This window comes from Pristiophorus japonicus, chromosome 15, assembly GCF_044704955.1.
Source record: "Pristiophorus japonicus isolate sPriJap1 chromosome 15, sPriJap1.hap1, whole genome shotgun sequence".
NCBI classification, from domain to species: Eukaryota; Metazoa; Chordata; class Chondrichthyes; family Pristiophoridae; genus Pristiophorus; species Pristiophorus japonicus.
This window is the reverse complement of record NC_091991.1, coordinates 13,197,214-13,216,815: the sequence shown is the minus strand read 5'-3', so window position 1 is coordinate 13,216,815 and position 19,602 is coordinate 13,197,214. Positions and strand designations below refer to the sequence as shown.

The following is a 19,602-nucleotide window of genomic DNA, read 5'->3' as shown; positions in this document are numbered from 1 at the left end:
GACCTTCAACCCCAGACAAGCTGTGAATGTTAAAATTCCGAAGAGGAGTCAGAAAGAGCATCAAACATGTTAAAGAGATAGGCAAAGGTTTACAGGTGCAGTTCCATTGCAGGCAGTGCTACTGCAAAATGTACAAGAAGATAAAATTATGGATCCCCCACCCGTCCCCCCACCCCACCCCACCCCCAAGTCTTTGTTTCTGCTTCAAATGATCAGAGACTTGGTGCTGAGCTCTCCCGCGATGCCCATGTCACTGGCAGTTCCTGCCAAGCTCTTCGATGGTCCAGGGAAGATTAAAAAGTCTTGCCCTCGTCTGTGCACAGCAGCAAATCGATAATCGGCCATCTATTTGCGGGATAGTATTTCCACTGTCGGCAAACTGTCACAGTTTCGGGTGAGGGATTATTTGGCCCAGCCAGTGGTCGCTTCACCATTGATGTAGGCAAAGCCGGGAAAGTGTTGTGCGTGTTCGTACTCGGCACTTCTGCGGGGGACCAGGGGCGTGTACATCTCGCTGGAGCTCCCGTACCGTGCCGAGTGCATGCTGGGGCTGGTGTAGCAGCTGTTGGCCGAAGGCACGTCAGACCAGCGGGGCGTTACCGGTGTTGAGTGCAGGCGCGGCATGCTGCTCATCAGGCACGGCTCCATCCGCGGCGTCTGGCTGTTGAAAGGATACTGCGGAAGACAAATAGAGCCGTTAACGGGGGGGGGGGGGGTGGGGGGAACGTTTTCAGAGAATGCACACTCAAATCTCTCTTCAGGGACAATGGGGCCCGATTTTCATCAAGGCCTCCGCCTGCCCAAGTGTCGCCCAAAGTGCCGCCGGGGTGCCGGACGGAACTTTGGGCGGGGGATATTCTCGCCGAGGTCCCTCGAAGGTCGGCAGGCGGCAAATGGACGACGTACGCCGCCAATCTGGGCAGCAGCGGGCGGGAGAGGTCAAGTGCCGCCGAGGATGGAGTCGGGCCCACGGAGGGTCGAACAGCTGAAAAAAAAAATCAACGGTAAAAAATAAAAAAAAACTATCGAAAGACCTTCAGGGGACCCCATCCAGGTAAGTCGCAGTGGAATTTTTTTTTTTTTTTTGAAATGTTCATTTACCATTTTTTTCAGGTTCATCGTACTTACCGTCAGGGACAGACCAGCCTCCTCGCAGCAACCCACCCCTGTTCTGCCGCCGAGTCCCGCCCGCAGGAATCTGGGAGCTCGGCGGGCGGGAGGTCAGTTGCGCCACTCGGCCGCCCGCTGACGTCAGCGGGCGCTTCCCAGCGGCTCTCCCCTCCCGCCCGCTCCAGACCACCCCCAAAGTGGCACTGGGGGGATCTCGACAACAGCGGAGGGGGGGGGGCGAGGTGGTGAATTTCGGCCCCTAAGTCTCAACAACCAGTGTTCCCTCTGAGCCACGTGCATGCATGCGATAATCAGCAAACTCCCGCGCTGGCCGCTCACAAGCTTTTCTATTGGAGATATTGAACATGTGGAGAAATGTAAAGGGACGGCGCATTGAAATAAACAGGCTGCGTATAACAAAGGCAATTTAGAGGGAACATAACATACGATTAGGAGCAGGAGTCGGCCATTCGGCCCCTCGTGCATGCTCTGCTCTGCCATTCAATAAGATCACGGCTGATCATCGACCTCAACACTTTCCTCCACTGCCCCCATATCCATTGATTCTCTTAATATCCAAAAATTGCCCACAACTAGTGTCAATTGGTCTCAACCAGCAGTTAGGAAGACGAGTAAGGTTTGGGTGTCTATCAGGGATCTGGTTGCTTATTCATCGAATGTTGAATGAAGCACAAATTCATTGCGGTATGTGGCATTCCGTGCCTTAAGTTAAAGGAGGTTATACTGTCTTAAATAAAGCATTATAAAACCCCATCGGATTTTGGATTGTCATTTGTGTTGACAGACGAATCAAATCAAAATCTAAATTTCCATTTGAAGCAGAATTTGCACAACTGTCTAAAATGTGTTCACTGTTGCAAACAAAAGACAAAGGGCCAGAAATTGGCCTCATTTGCACCTCTGGGGGTGGGGGGTGATATCGGGGCGCTAACGACTGATCGACCAGGCGTGGTGAAAGAAACTCCCAATAAATTCCCCGTGAGGTTTGCGGCGACGGTAACCCCTCGCGCCCCGATCTTCTTCACCCGGAGATCGTGAAGTCATTGTCCTGCGCATCGCCTCGGTAACGCCCTGGGCCAGAACTCTGGTTCCGCCCCCTGCAGCATCACCGGGCGACAATATCGTCAGATGTAGGAGGCGTTGTTCGGGAGGCCCGGGGGGGGGGGGGGGGGGGGGGAGGGGCGCGCAAGTTAAAGGGGATGTTGGTGTGGGGAACAAATTTTTTTCCCGAATGCATAATGCCTATTTTTCCAAGTTTCCTCTGCCACGATCGATCAGTACCGGCACTCTGCCACAGTACTTGGGAGTGATAGGGCCGGATCGCGGCTGCGGTCAGAGACCAGCTCATCGGTCCCAATGCAGAGCCTGCGGCGATGACCACTCCCTTTAAGGTTGTAAACTACCAAAATTCCCTGAATTCTGGAGAGGTCCCAGCGAACTCAAAAAGCAAATGTAATGCCCCTATTTAAAAAAGGAGGCAGACAGAAAGCAGGAAACTATAGACCAGTTAGCCTAACATCTGTCATTGGGAAAATGCTGGAGTCCATCATTAAGGAAGCAGTAGCGGGACATTTAGAAAATCATAATTCAATCAAGCAGAATCAGTATGGTTTAATGAAAGGGAAATTATATTTGACAAAGTTGCTGATGTTCTTTGAGGATGTAACGAGCAGGGTGGTTAGAGGATAACCAGTAGATGTTGGGTATTTGGATTTCCAGAAGGCATTCAATAAGGTACCACATATAAGGTTGCTGCACAAGGCAAGAGCTCACAGGGTTGGGGGTAATATATTAGCATGGTTAAAGGATTGGTCAACCAACAGAAAACAGAGATAAATGGGCCATTTTCCAGTTGGCAAACAGTAATTAGTGGGGTGCCGCAGGGGATCAGTGCTGGAGCCTCAACTATTTACAATTTATATTAATGACTTGGATGAAGGGACCGAGTGTAATGTAGCCAAATTTGCTGATGATACAGGAAGATAGGTGGGAAAGCAAGTTGTGAGGAGGACGCAAATAATCTACAAAGGGATATAGATAGGCTCAGTGAGTGGGCAAAAATTTGGCAGATGGACTAGAATGTGGTAAAATGTGAGGTTATCCACTATGGTAGGAAAAATAAAAAAACAAATTATTATTTAAATAGGGAGCGATTAAAAATGCTGTAGTACAGAGCGTCTCGCAGGTCAACACTGGCAAAACAAAAGGCCTCCTGTTCAGTTCCAGCGAGAATCTGCGTCTCTTCCACCATCCTCCCCAGCTGGCCATAGATCCACAACCTCAGCATTTGGTTCAACCCCAAACTGTCCCTAATCCCACACATCACAAGATGGCATTTTTTCAATGTACGATTTCAAGGTCCTTATCTTTGCTTTCAATTACTTCCAAGACTCTGCTCCCCCATGTTTGACCAGTCTCCCGCAACTGCTTGTCCCAGGGTGTAACCTCTGCCCCAAGACTTGTGGCTTACTGTTTGTGGCACGTTCCCTCCAACCCATCACCCATCCTTCAGTCACTATACTGTTGCTCCACTCAGCTCCCCTCCGCAAACCATCCCTCCTCACCAGCTCCCGCACTGTCATCCGTCGCCTCTTACAGACCCATGTCTTTGCTTCCAATGCCTTTCCTTTGATTGCTCCAGTCCCCACTCATTCTCCTCATCGTTCGATATACTGAGACATTCTCAGACGTGAAGGGCCGTATATAAAAGTGTTGTCGATTGAATATTTTAAATCAGAGTTATGAACTAGTACTCAGTAATGAGAAGTGATCCATAATCCCAGCTCTTGTATCATTTACCTGGATGAGCAGATGATTTTTTTTTTTTTAAATTGCACATTTTGCGAGTTGGATTGAGATTTGAGTCCACCATAAGTCTCCGGGTGATTTCATAGAAATGATGAAACAATAAGCAGACTCTAGATAATTAAATGTTGTCTCCACGGATGCTCTTGTGTGTCAGCTGTGGCTCAGTGTGTCACCAAGCTCATGGTCTACAGGGCTGTACTAATACCCGCCCTCCTGTATAGCTCAGAGGCATGGACCATGTACAGTAGACACCTCAAGTCGCTGGAGAAATACCACCAATGGTGTCTCCGCAAGATCCTGCAAATCCCCTGGGAGGACAGATGCACCAACGTTAGAGTCCTTGATCAGGCCAACATCCCCAGCATCGAAGCACTGACCACACTCGACCAGTTCCGCTGGGCAGGCCACATTGTTCGCATGCCAGACACAAGACTCCCAAAGCAAGCACTCTACTCGGAACTCCTTCACGGCAAACGAGCCCAAGGTGGGCAGAGGAAACGTTTCAAGGACACCCTCAAAGCCTCCTTGATAAAATGCAACATCCCCACTGACACCTGGGAGTCCCTGACCAAAGACCGCCCTAAATGGAGGAAGTGCATCCGGGAGGGCGCTGAGCACCTCGAGTCTCGTCGCCAAGAGCATGAAGAAAACAAGTGCAGGCAGCGGAAGAAGCGTGCGGCACACCAGACTCCCCACCCACCCTTTCCCTCAACGACTGTCTGTCCCATCTGTGACAGAGACTGTAATTCCCATATTGGACTGTTCAGTCACCCAAGAACTCACTTTTAGAGTGGAAGCAAGTCTTCCTCGATTTCGAGGGACTGCCTATGATGATGAGTGGGTAGCACCCTCGCCACTGAGTCAGAAGGCTGTGGGTTCGAGTCCCACTCCACGGACTTGAGCACAAATATCTAGGCTGACACTCCAGTGCAGTGCTGAGGGAGTGCTGCACTGTCGTTGGTGCCGTCTTTCAGATGAGACGCTAAACCAAGGCCCCATCAGCTCTTTCAGCTGGATGTAAAAATCCCACGGCACTATTTCGAAGAAGAGCAGGGTAGTTATCCCCGGTGTCCTGGCCAATATTTATCACCCAAACAGATGATCTGATCATTATCACATTGCTATTTATGGGAGCTTGCTGTGCGCAGATTGGCTGCTGGGTTTCCTAAATCACAACATGGACTACACTTCAAAAAGTATTTAATTGGCTGTAAAGTGCTTTGAAAGGTCCGGTGATTATAAAAAGCGCTATATAAATGAAAGGCTTTCTTTTATGATTTCTGTAAGCTTATTTGAAAGTCCTGGTGTTAAATATAGAAATCCAGAATGAAGGTAGGCAGACATCAACAGCTTGATTCCGAGCTCCCGCCTTGCTGATCATGTTTGTGTTTTTACTTTGCTGCCCACAATTTTATTTTTATCGTGAATGGTCAAATAGAAGGCAGGCAGACAGAGCTGACCCAAAATAAGTTTCCTGTAAACTCAGCCGAACACTGGCAACTGTGTTGTGGGCCGACACTGACTGCATGTAGACCTCTACTGTTCCTCAGATCACTGAAAAACATTTCCTAAACACTCCGCTCCCCCGCCCCATCATCGCCTCAGCTGGTGAGGCAGCTATTGAGCCCCACTGAAGTGCCCAGAGTTTGGCCATCTGTGCGGATGTCTGCCTGAGCCACCACAATCGCCCTTCACACTCCGCATCCGCTTTCATGAAGAGTTCTCGAGCACATTGGGTGTAAAACACTGAGTTCTAGTGATCGTCACCAAGCACAAAGGCTACGGTTGTTGGAGGGCCCTTCACAGGAAGTTACCATTAGACAGGTCAACTCATGATGTGGGCACAAAGTTCGGACCCCCCGACTGTTCAGCTTTCACTTTGATTATATCCGACAGGCCAGTGAGTAAGGTGCAGGATTTGAGAGATGTGTATGGCAAAAAAAAAAAATATATAGATTATTACAGCTACATGCAGTGTAATGTAAATCCACTCTCTCGCTCTCTCTCTCTCTCTCTCTGGCAGCCTGCAATTCCCCAGAGCTAAAGTTCAAGAGAAAAGAATAAAGTCCCTCATTCAAATTTGCCAGGCCACTCATTATGCAAAGTGTGAATGAGGGCTCTGTTTAAACAGCAAAACATTTGTCTTCCAAGTGTGTCGCTGGGTTCACAGACTCGGAGGCCATTCTTTCAGAGAAATTTTTTTTTAGCTCAATTGGCTAAATCTCGATTTAACTATTTCCCACTTAATCCTGCCCGCATCACACAGAACAATCCCCTGATCAGAACAGCACTGTTTCTGCACCAACCCAACACCTAAAGTCAGATTTACAATCGGAACGTTCTCAGCTTGTAACTTCTCAGTTTGAACTTACCGATCTTCCAATGCGAGGTTTGAATCAAATTAAATAAAGCCAAACAACGCTGGCTTTTTTCTAGGATTGGCCTCATCAATCATTTTACCATTATTTTTTAGTCTGATTTCAGGGAACACTAGTTTATTTAATGTGCAGTTTTCCTGTGTCACAAAACTGTGCCGGCTTAAATCCCTCAGACACGACAGACTGCAGGAACATTAAATAAATAATCTCCAGTGCTTGGCTGTGACAGTTCCCACAGTCAAATTGCCCGCTGACATTGACTATCCAGGGTCACACATGAAGAATTGATACTGGGGGGAGGAAGTGGGGAAACCAGTAGACAAGGATTAAGGTAAAACCTGGTGCAAAAAACATACAGAATCACCAATTGTTTGCTCGTTTCCACCTTTTATGTTCAGTTATGGATTCATTTGTATCTCATTTGAATACCCAAATCTAATTGATTGGAAGGTATCCTTAATTGTTAATTGGGGCCCACCGAGGATGCTTTAATGTAGTGACAGTGACAGAAGACAGTGATGAAGGTCTATTAAAGGAAGTGGACACTGAGAAGGAGGTGGATGATTTGATCTACTTTGAGGGGTTCTACATCCAGTCCAGGGTTCGGGAGAGAAAGTGAAGGGACACTTTAATTTAGGATCATGAGATATTTTGATAGAGTATATAGAGAGAAACTGTTTCCAGTGGCAGGAGGGTCGGGAAGCAGAGGGCACAGATTTAACACAATGGGCAAAAGAACCAGAGGGAGAGATGAGGAGATTATTATTTACGCAGCGAGTTGTTGTGATCGGGAACGCGCTGCCTGAAAGGACGGAGGGAGCAGAGTCAATAGTAACTTTCAAAAGGGAATTGGATAAATACTTGAAGGGGAGACATCTGCAGGGCTATGGGGGAAAAGAGGGGGGAGTGGGAGTAATTGGATCGCTCTTTCACAGAGCCGGCACAGGCACGATGGGCCGAATGGCCTCCTTCTGTGCTGTATCATTCTATGATTCAAATAACCTTGCCAATCACTGGAGGGATTGATATGTGATAGAAACATAGAAACATAGAAAATAGGTGCAGGAGTAGGCCATTCGGCCCTTCGAGCCTGCACCACCATTCAATATGATCATGGCTGATCATGCAACTTCAGTACCCCACTCCTGCCTTCTCTCCATACCCCTTGATCCCTTTAGCCATAAGGGCCACATCCAACTCCCTTTTGAATATATCCAACGAACTGGCCTCAAACAACTTTCTGTGGTAGAGAATTCCACAGGTTCACAATTCTCTGGGTGAAAAAGTTTCTCCTCATCTCAGTCCTATATGGCTTACCCCTTATCCTTAGACTGTGACCCCTGGTTCTGGACTTCCCCAACATCGGGAACATTCGTCCTGCATCTAACCTGTCCAATCACGTCAGAATTTTATATGCTTCTATGAGATCCCCTCTCATTCTTCGAAATTCCAGTGAATATAAGCCTAGTTGATCCAGTCTTTCTTCATATGTCAGTCCTAAATCATTAATATATATTGTAAATAGCTGGGGTCCCAGCATTGAACCTTGTGGTACCCCACTAGTCACTGCCTGCCATTCTGAAAAGGACCTGGTTATTCCCACTCTTTGTTTCCTGTCTGCCAACCAGTTCTCTATCCACGTCAATACATTACCTCCAATACCATGTGCTTTAATTTTGCACACTAATCTCTTGTGTGGGACCTTGTCAAAAGCCTTTTGAAAGTCTAAATACACCACATCCACTGGTTCTCCCTTATCCACTCTACTAGTTACATCCTCAAAAAATTCTAGAAGATTTGTCAAGCATGATTTCCCTTTCATAAATCCATGCTGTCTTGGACCGATCCTGTCACTGCTTTCCAAATGCGCTGTTATTAGATCTTTAATAACTGATTCCAGCATTTTCGCCACTACCGATTCCCTATTTTCTCTCTCCCTTCTTTTTTTTTTTAAAAAGTGGGGTTACATTAGCTACCCTCCAATCCATAGGAACTGATCCCGAGTCCACGAAATGTTGGAAAATGACCACCAATGCATCTACTATTTCTAGGGCCACTTCCTTAAGTACTCTGGGATGCAGACTATCAGGCCCTGGGGGCAGCAGTTTGGGAGATCGAGGCCGAAGGTAAAACAAAGAAGCAAAAATAAATCGAAGTGTGATGTAACAGCCAAGCGGGTAAGTGATTGGCAGGTGGATTGGTGAGTATTTAATCTTTTTCTTTTATTTCCTTATCAGTAGGTAACCTTTGACATTGTTGCCAAATTAAGTTAATTTAAGGGTTAAGTCATGGCAGGAGAGCCCAGACCCATACATGCTCGTCCTGTGCTATGTGAGAAGTCAGGGACGCTTCCAGTGTCCCTGGCTGCTATGTTTGCAGGAAGTGTATCCAGCTGTAGCTCCTACAGACCGCATTGCGGCACTGGAGCTGCGCATGGATTCACTCTGGAGCGTCCGGGATGCTGAGGATGTCATGAATAGCATGTTTAGTGAGTTGGTCACACCGCAGTTAAAGTTAATCAGGCAGATAGGGAATGGGTGACCATCAGGCAGAGCAGTGGAAGGAAGGTCGTGCTGGGGTCCTCTGCGGTCATCCCCCTCCAAAACAGATACACCACCTTGGATGCTGTTGGGGGGGGATGAATCATCAGGGAAGGGCAGCAGCAGCCACGTTCATGGCACCATGGGTGGTTCTGCTGCACAGGAGGGCAGGAAAAAGAGTGGGAGAGCTATAGTGATAGGGATTCTATTGTAAGGGGAATAGATAGATATTTCTGCGACCACAATCAAGACTCCAGGATGGTGTGTTGCCTCCCTGGTGCAAGGGTCAAGGATGTCTCGGAGCGGCTGCAGGACATTTTGGAGGGGGAGGGTGAACAGCCAGTTGTCGTGGTGCATATAGGGACCAACGATATAGGTAAAAAACGGGATGAGGTCCTACAAGCTGAATTTAGGGAGCTAGGAGTTAAATTAAAAAGCAGAACCTCAAAAGGTAATAATCTCAGGATTGCTACCAGTGCCACGTGCTAGTCAGAGTAGAACTAGTAGGATAGCTAAGATGAATATGTGGCTTGAGGAATGGTGTAGGAGGGAGGGATTCAAATTCCTGGGACATTGGAACCGGTTCTGTGGGGTGGGGAGGGGGTCCAGTACAAACCGGACGGTCTGCACCTGGGCAGGACTGGAACCAATGTCCTAGGGGGAGTGTTTGCTAGTGCTGTTGGGGTGGGGTTAAACTAATATGGGAGGGGAATGGGAACCTATGCAGGGAGACAGAGTGAAGTAAAATGGGGGCAAAAGCAAAAGATAGAAAGAAGAAAAGTAAAATTGGAGAGCAGAGAAACCCAAGGCAAAAATCAAAAAGGGCCACATTACAGCAAAATTCTAAAGGGACAAAGTGTGTTAAAACGACAAGCCTGAAGGCTCTGTGCCTCAATGCGAGGAGTATTCGTAATAAGGTGGACGAATTAACTGCGCAGGCAGCTATTAACGAATATTGTATAATTGGGATTACGGAGACATGGCTCCAGGGTGACCAAGGCTGGGAACTCAACATCCAGGGGTATTCAACATTCAGGAAGGATAGACAGAAAGGAAAAGGAGATGTGGTAGCGATGCTGGTTAAAGAGGAAATTAACGCAATAGTAAGGAAGGACATTAGCTTGGATGATGTGGAATCTGTATGGATAGAGCTGCGGAATACCAAAGGGCAGAAAACGCTAGCGGGAGTTGTGTACAGACCACCCGACTTTAATCTACATATAGATTGGGCTAACCAAACTGGTAGCAGTCCGGTGGAGCAGGATTTCCTGGAGTGTATTTGGGATGGTTTTCTAGACCAATATGTCGAGGAACCAACTAGAGGGCTGGCCATCTAGACTGGGTGATGCAATGAGAAAGGACTAATTAGCAATCTTGTTGTGCGAGGCCCTTGGGGAAGAGTGACCATAATACGATAGAATTCTTTATTAAGATGGAGAGTGACACACTTAATTCAGAGACTAGGGTCCTGAACTTGAAGAAAAGTAACTTCGATGGTATGAGACATGAATTGGCTAGAACAGACCGGCGAATGATACTTAAAGGGTTGACGGTAGATAGGCAATGGCAAACATTTAAAGATCACATGGATGAACTACAACAATTGTACATCCCTGTCTGGTGTAAAAATAAAACTGGGAAGGTGGCTCAACTGTGGCTAACAAGGGAAATTAGGGATAGTGTTAAATCCAAGGAAGAGGCATATAAATTGGCCAGAAAAAGCAGCAAACCTGAGGACTGGGAGAAATTTGGAATTCAGCAGAGGAGGACTAAGGGTTTAATTAGGAGGGGGGAAATAGAGTATGAGAGGAAGCTTGCAGGGAACATAAAAACTATCCTACCCAATGAAGCTGGGGGCCAGTCAGTGTCTGTATGGTGTTGATGCTTACTGCTGACTAAGGCTCAGGAGCAGAGGCTGGATGCTTCTATGAGTACATGTGTATTAGCTGGAAGAACAGATCATTAAGGGCAGGGAATGTGTGCCATAGGGCTGGCAAAGATGAATATCTTTGGAAGGGTGATGGAATACCAAAACTGTGATGGTGAGACTGAATGGAAGAGTGGCAATGGCTAGCAGAGGGAAGGTAAGATCTTGTAGCATACTTAGAATGAGCGACTGATGGAAATGAGGTTTATAGAGTCATAATGGCTCAGAAGGAGGCCATTCGGCCCATCGAGTCCATGCCAGCTCTCTGTAGCGAAATCCAGTCAGTCCCATTCCTCCGCTCTATCCCTGTAGCCCTGCAAGTTTATTTCCCTCAAGTGCCTATCCAATTTTCTTTCAAATCATTGATCATCTCCGCTTCCACCACCCTTGTCGGCAGCAAGTTCCAGGTCATTACCACTTGCTGTATAAAAAGTTCTTCCTCACATCCCCCCTGTATCTCTTGCCCAAAACCTTAAATCTGTGTCCCCTAGTCCATGTACCCTTAAATCTGTGTCCCCTAGTCCATGTACCTTCAGCTAATGGGAACAGCCTTATCCAAACCCGTCATAATCTTGTACACCTCTATCAAATCTCCCCTCAAACTCCTTTGCTCCAAGGAGAACAACACCAGCCACTCCAACCTAACCTTGTAGCTAGTGTTATACAGTATATGGGGGAACGGTACTCTTGTAATTGGCGAATCATTAAACACAACATTTTTAAATGTGATTATACTAGTGAGATTTGTGTGTGTCTTTAAAAATAGTTGCAAGTCTGATGGGTTCAATATTTTGTTCCTTCTGTCAATAAACCCATCATCGAATTGACCAGACACTGTATATTGTTCACTGTTGCTCAACAAGACATGCCAAGAATAGTTTAGAAATGAGTGATCACCAAAGTGCCAAGTTATAATTTAATAACCATTCTTCATTGTTGCACACATTTTAGGTCATGGAAATTCAGTTTTAGAAAATAAAAGATCCCATTTTGTCTCATTTTTCTAAACCGACAGATATAGACTGCTGTGGGATAACCAATTGTTCAACACATCCTGAAAGAGATTTTTTTTTTCCACATACAAATTCTGATGGCCTCTTCAATCAAAAGACTGATTATTAATTTGATTCATTCTGCGTGTTATAAATATAGTACAACATTCAAACAACTCTCAACCACAGCCTAATAAATTGGGTGTCCCGTAGTCTCTTGAACTGTGCCCTCAAAGATGGCCATGGAAGCAAAGCGTGTCTCTCTTACATCTGCCAAACAGGTCGTTACATAGGGGCTGCATCCCACGGCCCTCTAGCACACTCGTGCCATAACTCGGGCAGAAGTCAAGTGCCCCAAGTAGGATACGTGTGGCCTACCTGTGGGGGGGTCTAGGCCGAGGATGTGATCTGGATCACTGACCATTCAGGCAACATCAGAAGCTCCTTTGATCCCCATGTAAAGGAGGCCAATAGATGTTTCCAGGAGGGAACTCCCAATTTCTACAGCCGCCCCCCTCCCTAGAGTGACCAGCATCTGCGCCAGTCTGGTGGGCACCAGATGTGCTGTCCTAGTGGCACCTGCCATTGACAGTTAAATGGCAGGAATTCCCGTTGACCCCGTGAACTTTGGTGGGGTCAGCACCGGAGGTCGCCAGCACTCACCTCAAGATATTAACCCCAGCAGATCTTAAGCTCCATAAAGTTTTAAAGTCTAAACTATGGTGAGCAATTTTAGGGAGTTGTTTAAAACTAACCCCCTTCCAAAGGAGCATAAGAAATAGGACCAGGAGTAGGCCATTCGGCCGCTCGAGCCTGCTCCACCATTCAAAAAGTTCATGGCTGATCTTCAATCTCAACTCCACTTTCCTACCCGATCCCCATATTCCTTGATTCCTTTAATATCCAAAAATCTTATCAATCTCAGCCTTGAATATACTCAACGATTCAACCCTCTTGGGTAGAGAATTCCAAAGATTCAAAACCCATTGAGTGATGAAATTCCTCCTCATCTCAGTCCTAAATGGCCGACCCCTTATTCTGAGACTACGATCCCTGGTTCTAGACTCCCCAGCCAGGGGAAACATCCTCCTTGCATCTAGCCTGCCAAGCCCTGTAAGAATTTTGTCTGTTTCAATGAGATCACCGCTCGTTCTTCTAAACTCTACAGAATATAGGCCTAGTTTACGCAATCTCTCCTCATAGGACAATCCCCCCATCCCAGAAATCAGTCTGATGAACCTTCGTTGCACTCCCTCAATGGCAAGTATATCCTTCCTTAGGTAAGGAGACCAAAACTGTACACAATACTCCAGGTGTGTCTCACCAAGGCCTTATATAATTGCAGTAAGACATCTTTACTCTTATACTCAAATCCTCTTGTAATAAAGGCCAACATTCATTTGCTTTCTTAATTGCTTGCTGTACCTGCATGTTAACTTTCAGTGATTTGTGTACAAGGACACTCAGGTCCCTCTGAACACCAACATTTCCCAATCTCTCTCCATTTAAAAAATACTCTGCTATCCTATTTTTTCTAGCAAAGTGGATATCTTCACATTTCTTCACATTATATTCCATTTGCCATGTTCTTGCCCATTCACTTAGCCTGTCTCTATCCCCTTGAAGCCTCTTTGCATCCTCCTCACAACTTACATTCCCACCTAGCTTTGTATCATCAGCAAACTTGGATATATTACATTTGGTCCCCTCATCCAAATCATTGATATAGATTGTGAATAGCTGATCCTTGCGGCACCCCACTAGTTACAGCCTGCCAACCCGAAAATGACCCGTTTATTCCTATTCTGTTTTCTGTCTGTTAACCAATCCTCAATCCATGCTGATATATTACCCCCAATCCCATGAGCCCTAATTTTGTTTGATAATCTCTTGTGTGGCACCTTATGGAATGCCTTCTGAAAATCCAAATACACCACATCCACATCCCTTATCTATTCTGCAAGTTACAACCTCAAAAAATACCAACAGATTTGTCAATCATGATTTCCCATTCATAAATCCATGTTGACTCTGCCCAATCCTATTACTATTTTCTAAATGCCCTGTTACCACATCCTTAATAATAGATTCTAGCATTTTCCCTACTCATCATCATCATCATAGGCAGTCCCTCGGAATCGAGGAAGAGTTGCTTCCAAGTCTAAAAATGAGTCCTTAGGTGACTGAACGGTCCAATACGAGAACCACAGTCCCTGTCACAGCTGGGACAGATAGTCGTTGAGGGAAGGGGTGGGCGCTACAGGTTTGCCACATGCTCTTTCCACTGCCTGCGCTTGATTTCTGCATGCTCTCGGCGATAAGACTCGATGTCAGGCTAACTGGTCTGTAGTTCCCCGTTTTCTCTCACCCTCCTTTCTTAAATAGCGGGGTTACATTTGTTACCTTCCAATCTGCAGGAACCGTTCTAGAATCTGGAAGATGACAACCAATGCATCCACTATCTCTATAGCCACCTCTTTCAAAACCCTAGGATGTAAGCCATCAGGTGCAGGGATTTATCGGCTTTCAGTCCCATTAATTTCTACAGTACTTTTTTTTTTTTACTTATACTAATTTCTTTCAGTTCTCATTCTCACTGGACTCTTGGTTCTCCACTATTTCCGGGAGGTTTCTTGCGTCTTCTTCCGCGAAAACAGACACAAAGTATTTGTTTAATTTCTCTGCCAAGTCCTTATTCCCCATTATAATTGCTCCACATTTACTTTCACTAATCTTTTTCTTTTTACATACCTATAGAAGCTTTTACCGTCTGGTTTTATGTATCTCGGCAGTTTACTCTCATATTCTATTTTTCTTTTATCAATTTCTTGGTCCTCCTTTGCTGAATTCTAAAACCCTCCCAATCCTCGGGCTCGCTGCTCTTTTTGTAACATTATAGAAACATAGAAAATAGATGCAGGAGTAGGCCATTCGGCCCTTCTAGCCTGCACCGCCATTCAATGAGTTCATGGCTGAACATTCAACTTCAGTACCCCATTCCTGCTTTCTCGCCATACCCCTTGATCCCCCGAGTAGTAAGGACCTCATCTAACTCCTTTTTGAATATATTTAGTGAATTGGCCTCAACAACTTTCTGTGGTAGAGAATTCCACAGGTTCACCACTCTCTGGGTGAAGAAGTTCCTCCGCATCTCGGTCCTAAATGGCTTACTCCTTATCCTTAGACTGTGACCTCTGGTTCTGGACTTCCCCAACATTGGGAACATTCTTCCTGCATCTAACCTGTCTAAACCCGTCAGAATTTTAAATGTTTCTATGAGGTCCCCTCTCATTCTTCTGAACTCCAGTGAATACAAGCCCAGTTGATCCAGTCTTTCTTGATAGGTCAGTCCCGCCATCCCGGGAATCAGTCTGGTGAACCTTCGCTGCACTCCCTCAATAGCAAGAATGTCCTTCCTCAGGTTAGGAGACCAAAACTGTACACAATACTCCAGGTGTGGCCTCACCAATGTGTTCCTTTGATCTAATACGATCTTTAACTTCTCTTGTTAGCCACGGTTGGATCACTTTTCTTGTGCGGTTTTTGTGCCTTAAAGGAATGTATGTTTGTTGTAAATTATGTATTAATTCTTTAGATTCTAGCCATTGCTTGTCTACCATCATACCTTTTAAAGTAATTTCCCAATCTACCTTAGCCACACCTACATAGTTTGCTTTGTTTAGATTTAAAACCAGAGTTTTGGATTTAACTAAATGACTTTTACATCTCTAACTTCCTGATTTATACTCTGCCCTACATTACAACTACTGTTTGGGGGCCTATAGACAACTCCCACCAATGTTTTCTGCCCCTTGCTGTTTCTTAGCTCTACCCAAACTGATTCTACGTCTTGATTTTCTAAGCTAAGATCCTTTCTCTCTGCTGTCCTTATCACATCTTTTATTATCAGGGCTACACCTCCTCCTTCTCCAATTTGCCTATCTCTTCTAAAAGTTAAGTATCCTGGAATATATAGTTCCCAACCTTAGTCGCTTTGCAACCATACCTCAGTAATGGCTATTAGATCAAACCTGTTAATTTCTATCTGCGCTATTAATTCGTCTATTTTGTTGCGAATGCTTCGTGCATTCAGACATAGTGCCTTTAGCTCGGACCTTTGTCTATTGTTCCCTGATACTCCTTAGTCACTGATGCCCGATTACCTTTGTTACTTTCTCTGTCCCTTCCTGTCCCACTCTGCTTATCTTTGCCCAAAACTCTACTCTGCTCTAGAGCCTTGGCATGTCTCTTGCTGCTTTTAAATTTACTCTTTGCTGAATCCTCCCCTGCCAGCCCTTCATTAGTTTAAAGCCCTGTCTACTGCCCTAGTTATTCCATTCTCTAGGACACTGGTTCCAGCCCGGTGCAAGTGGAACCCATCCCAATGAAACAGCTCCCTCTTTCCCCAGTACTGGTGCCAGTGCCCCATGAAGCAAAACCCCAACCTCCCACACCACTCTTTCACCAACACAACCTTCTAACCTGCTTATCCATATGCCAATTGGCGCATGGCTCAGGTAACAATCCAGAGATTATTACCTTTGTGGTTCTGCTTTTTAATTTGGACCTCAACTCCTCAAACTTCCTCAGCAGAACCTCATTCCTAGTTCTATCTATGTCGTTGGTTCCTACGTGGACCATGACAACTGGACCCTCCTCTTCCCACTCCAAGTTCTTCTCCACATTATACTCCATCTGCCACCTTATTTCCCACTCACTTACTGTCTATATCCCTTTACAGCCTCTTTGCGTCCTCCTCACAACTTACGTTCTCACCTAGCTTTGTATCACCAGCAAACCTGAATACACTGCACTCAGTCCCTTCATCAAGGTCATTCTCTGCTGCTATTGAAAACATGTAAACTGAGGTACAGTTAAATTACACCCACTGCTTCTGCGGCTCCCAGCCCAGACACAGGGGAACAGACAGCGGCTCCCAGCCCAGACACAGGGGAACAGACAGCGGCTCCCAGCCCAGACACAGGGGAACAGATAGCCGCTCCCAGCCCAGACACAGGGGAACAGACAGCGGCTCCCAGCCCAGACACAGGGGAACAGACAGCGGCTCCCAGCCCAGACACAGGGGAACAGTCTGCGGCTCCCGGCCCAGACACAGGGGAACAGTCTGCGGCTCCCGGCCCAGACACAGGGGAACAGATAGCCGCTCCCAGCCCAGACACAGGGGAACAGATAGCCGCTCCCAGCCCAGACACAGGGGAACAGACAGCCGCTCCCAGCCCAGACACAGGGGAACAGTCTGCGGCTCCCGGCCCAGACACAGGTGAACAGTCTGCGGCTCCCGGCCCAGACACAGGGGAACAGACAGCGGCTCCCGGCCCAGACACAGGGGAACAGACAGTGGCTCCCAGCCCAGACACAGGTGAACAATCTGTCTCAGCCCAGACACAGGCGAACAGTCTGTCCCAGCCCAGACACAGGGGAGCAGACTGCAGCTCCCAGCCCTAACACAGAGGAACAGTCTGTCCCAGCCCAGACACAGGCGAACAGGCAGCGGCTCCCAGCCCAGACACAGGCGAACAGTCTGTCCCAGCCCAGACACAGGCGAACAGTCTGTCCCAGCCCAGACACAGGGGAGCAGTCTGCGGCTCCCAGCCCAGACACAGAGGAACAGACAGCGGCTCCCAGCCCAGACACAGGAACAGGAACAGTCTGCGGCTCCCAGCCCAGACACAGAGGAACAGACAGCTGCTCCCAGCCCAGACACAGAGGAAAGTCTGTCCCTCCAGCTCGTTTGCTTTACTGGGTGAATTTTGCCCACTCTAATCTGGGCCATTAGATGGAGGCAAGGAAAATGAACATTGTTAGACAATCACAGAACAACACTGCTGCGATGATGGAGAAGGTTTTTCTTGTCCGTCTCTGGTAGTGAAAACAGGGAGAATACCGGGCAGAGAGACAACTTGAACAACAAACAGAGATTTTGTCGATTCTACAGTTTACAAGAGAAAGACAAATGAGGCGGGTTATTCAACCCATCCTAGTTCATTTATCCAGACAGACCCTACGACCCCCCCCTTTGCAGCATCCAATCGGTTCTTAAATGATTCCAGGCTTTTTGCCTCGACTCCTGTACCCGGAACATTCCACTGACTGATCGTTCTCGGAGTGAAACACCGACACAGTGTCCAGTGACTCTCTCGTAATGACCACCAGTGCCTCACAAATCTCCTCCCATGTCTCTCTTCACACTCTAGGATCAATACCGTCGATCCCTGGGCAGTTATCTGTATTGAGCCCTTTTAACTTGTCTGGGACTTCTCTCATTTAAAAAAACAAAAAGAAAGACTTGCATTTCTATAGCGCCTTTCATGACCACCGGATATCCCAAAGCGCTTTACAGCCAATGAAGTACTTTTGGAGTGCAGTCACTGTTGTAATGTAGGAAACGCGCCAGCCAATTTGCGCACAGCAAACTACCACAAACAGCAATGTAATAATGACCAGATAATCCATTTTTTTGTGATGTTGATTGAGGGATAAATATTGGCCCGGAAACCGGGGATAACTCCACTGCTCTTCTTCGAAATAGTGCCATGGGATCTTTTACATTCACCCGAGAGGGCAGAGTGGGCGACATCTCATCCGAAAAACGGCACCTCTGACAGTGCAGCACTCCCTCAGTACTGCCCCTCCGACAGTGCAGCACTCCCTCAGTACTGCCCCTCCGACAGTGCAGCACTCCCTCAGTACTGCCCCTCCGACAGTGCAGCACTCCCTCAGTACTGCCCCTCCGACAGTGCAGCACTCCCTCAGTACTGCCCCTCCGACAGTGCAGCACTCCCTCAGTACTGCCCCTCCGACAGTGCAGCACTCCCTCAGTACTGCCCCTCCGACAGTGCAGCACTCCCTCAGTACTGCCCCTCCGACAGTGCAGCACTCCCTCAGTACTGCCCCTCCGACAGTGCAGCACTCCCTCAGTACTGCCCCTCCGACAGTGCAGCACTCCCTCAGTACTGCCCCTCCGACAGTGCAGCACTCCCTCAGTACTGCCCCTCCGACAGTGCAGCACTCCCTCAGTACTGCCCCTCCGACAGTGCAGCACTCCCTCAGTACTGCCCCTCCGACAGTGCAGCACTCCCTCAGTACTGCCCCTCCGACAGTGCAGCACTCCCTCAGTACTGCCCCTCCGACAGTGCAGCACTCCCTCAGTACTGCCCCTCCGACAGTGCAGCACTCCCTCAGTACTGCCCCTCCGACAGTGCAGCACTCCCTCAGTACTGCCCCTCCGACAGTGCAGCACTCCCTCAGTACTGCACTGGTAGTGTCAGCCTAGATTTCTGTGCTCAAGGGCCCAAGTTTCAGCATCAGGTGAAAACGGCGCACCTCCGAGACTTATGTGACCTGCCTGGGCTTGAAGGTGCGCCGGAATATTTTGCTGCAATTCTCCAGTCCTCCTGGACCGTGGCGTGGCGTAGCGCAGTATTCCTGGGGCAGAGCAAGCTGCAGGTGGGCGGGGCCAAGCCCCTGTGTGTCTGAAGACTGCCGGCTTCGTTGCACGTGTGCGTTGCAATGTGCGCGCCTGCGCAATGGCTCAGCAGGGCGTTTTTCCCCAGTCTGTTTCAGAATGGTGTGGGTACCGGGGAGGTATGGAGGAGCGTGGAAAGAGGGCACTGGGGAGGTGATCGGTGCGGGAGAAACATGGGAAGGGCTGGAGAAGCGCGGCAAGGGGTGGGGGGGCGCGGAAAGGGGGGGGGGGGGCGCGGCAAGGGCTGGGGGGGGGGCGCGGCAAGGGCTGGGGGGGGGGCGCGGCAAGGGCTGGGGGGGGGGCGCGGCAAGGGCTGGGGGGGGGGCGCGGCAAGGGCGGG

The 19,602-nt window shown here is 47.9% G+C and overlaps 1 protein-coding gene across 1 annotated transcript in view; it reads right to left on the bottom strand.

Moving 5' to 3' along the window:
- Positions 1-239: 239 nt before the first annotated feature.
- rfx4 (regulatory factor X, 4) overlaps positions 240-19,602 on the bottom strand; it is a 92,663-nt gene continuing 73,300 nt past the window's right edge. The window contains exons 14-15 of the mRNA XM_070901509.1: positions 16,662-17,194; positions 240-675 (exon numbers count right to left, since the gene is read on the bottom strand). Coding sequence (XP_070757610.1) covers positions 403-675; positions 16,662-17,194 — 806 coding nt within the window. The 3' untranslated portion in view covers positions 240-402. The remainder of the gene's footprint in view (positions 676-16,661; positions 17,195-19,602) is intronic.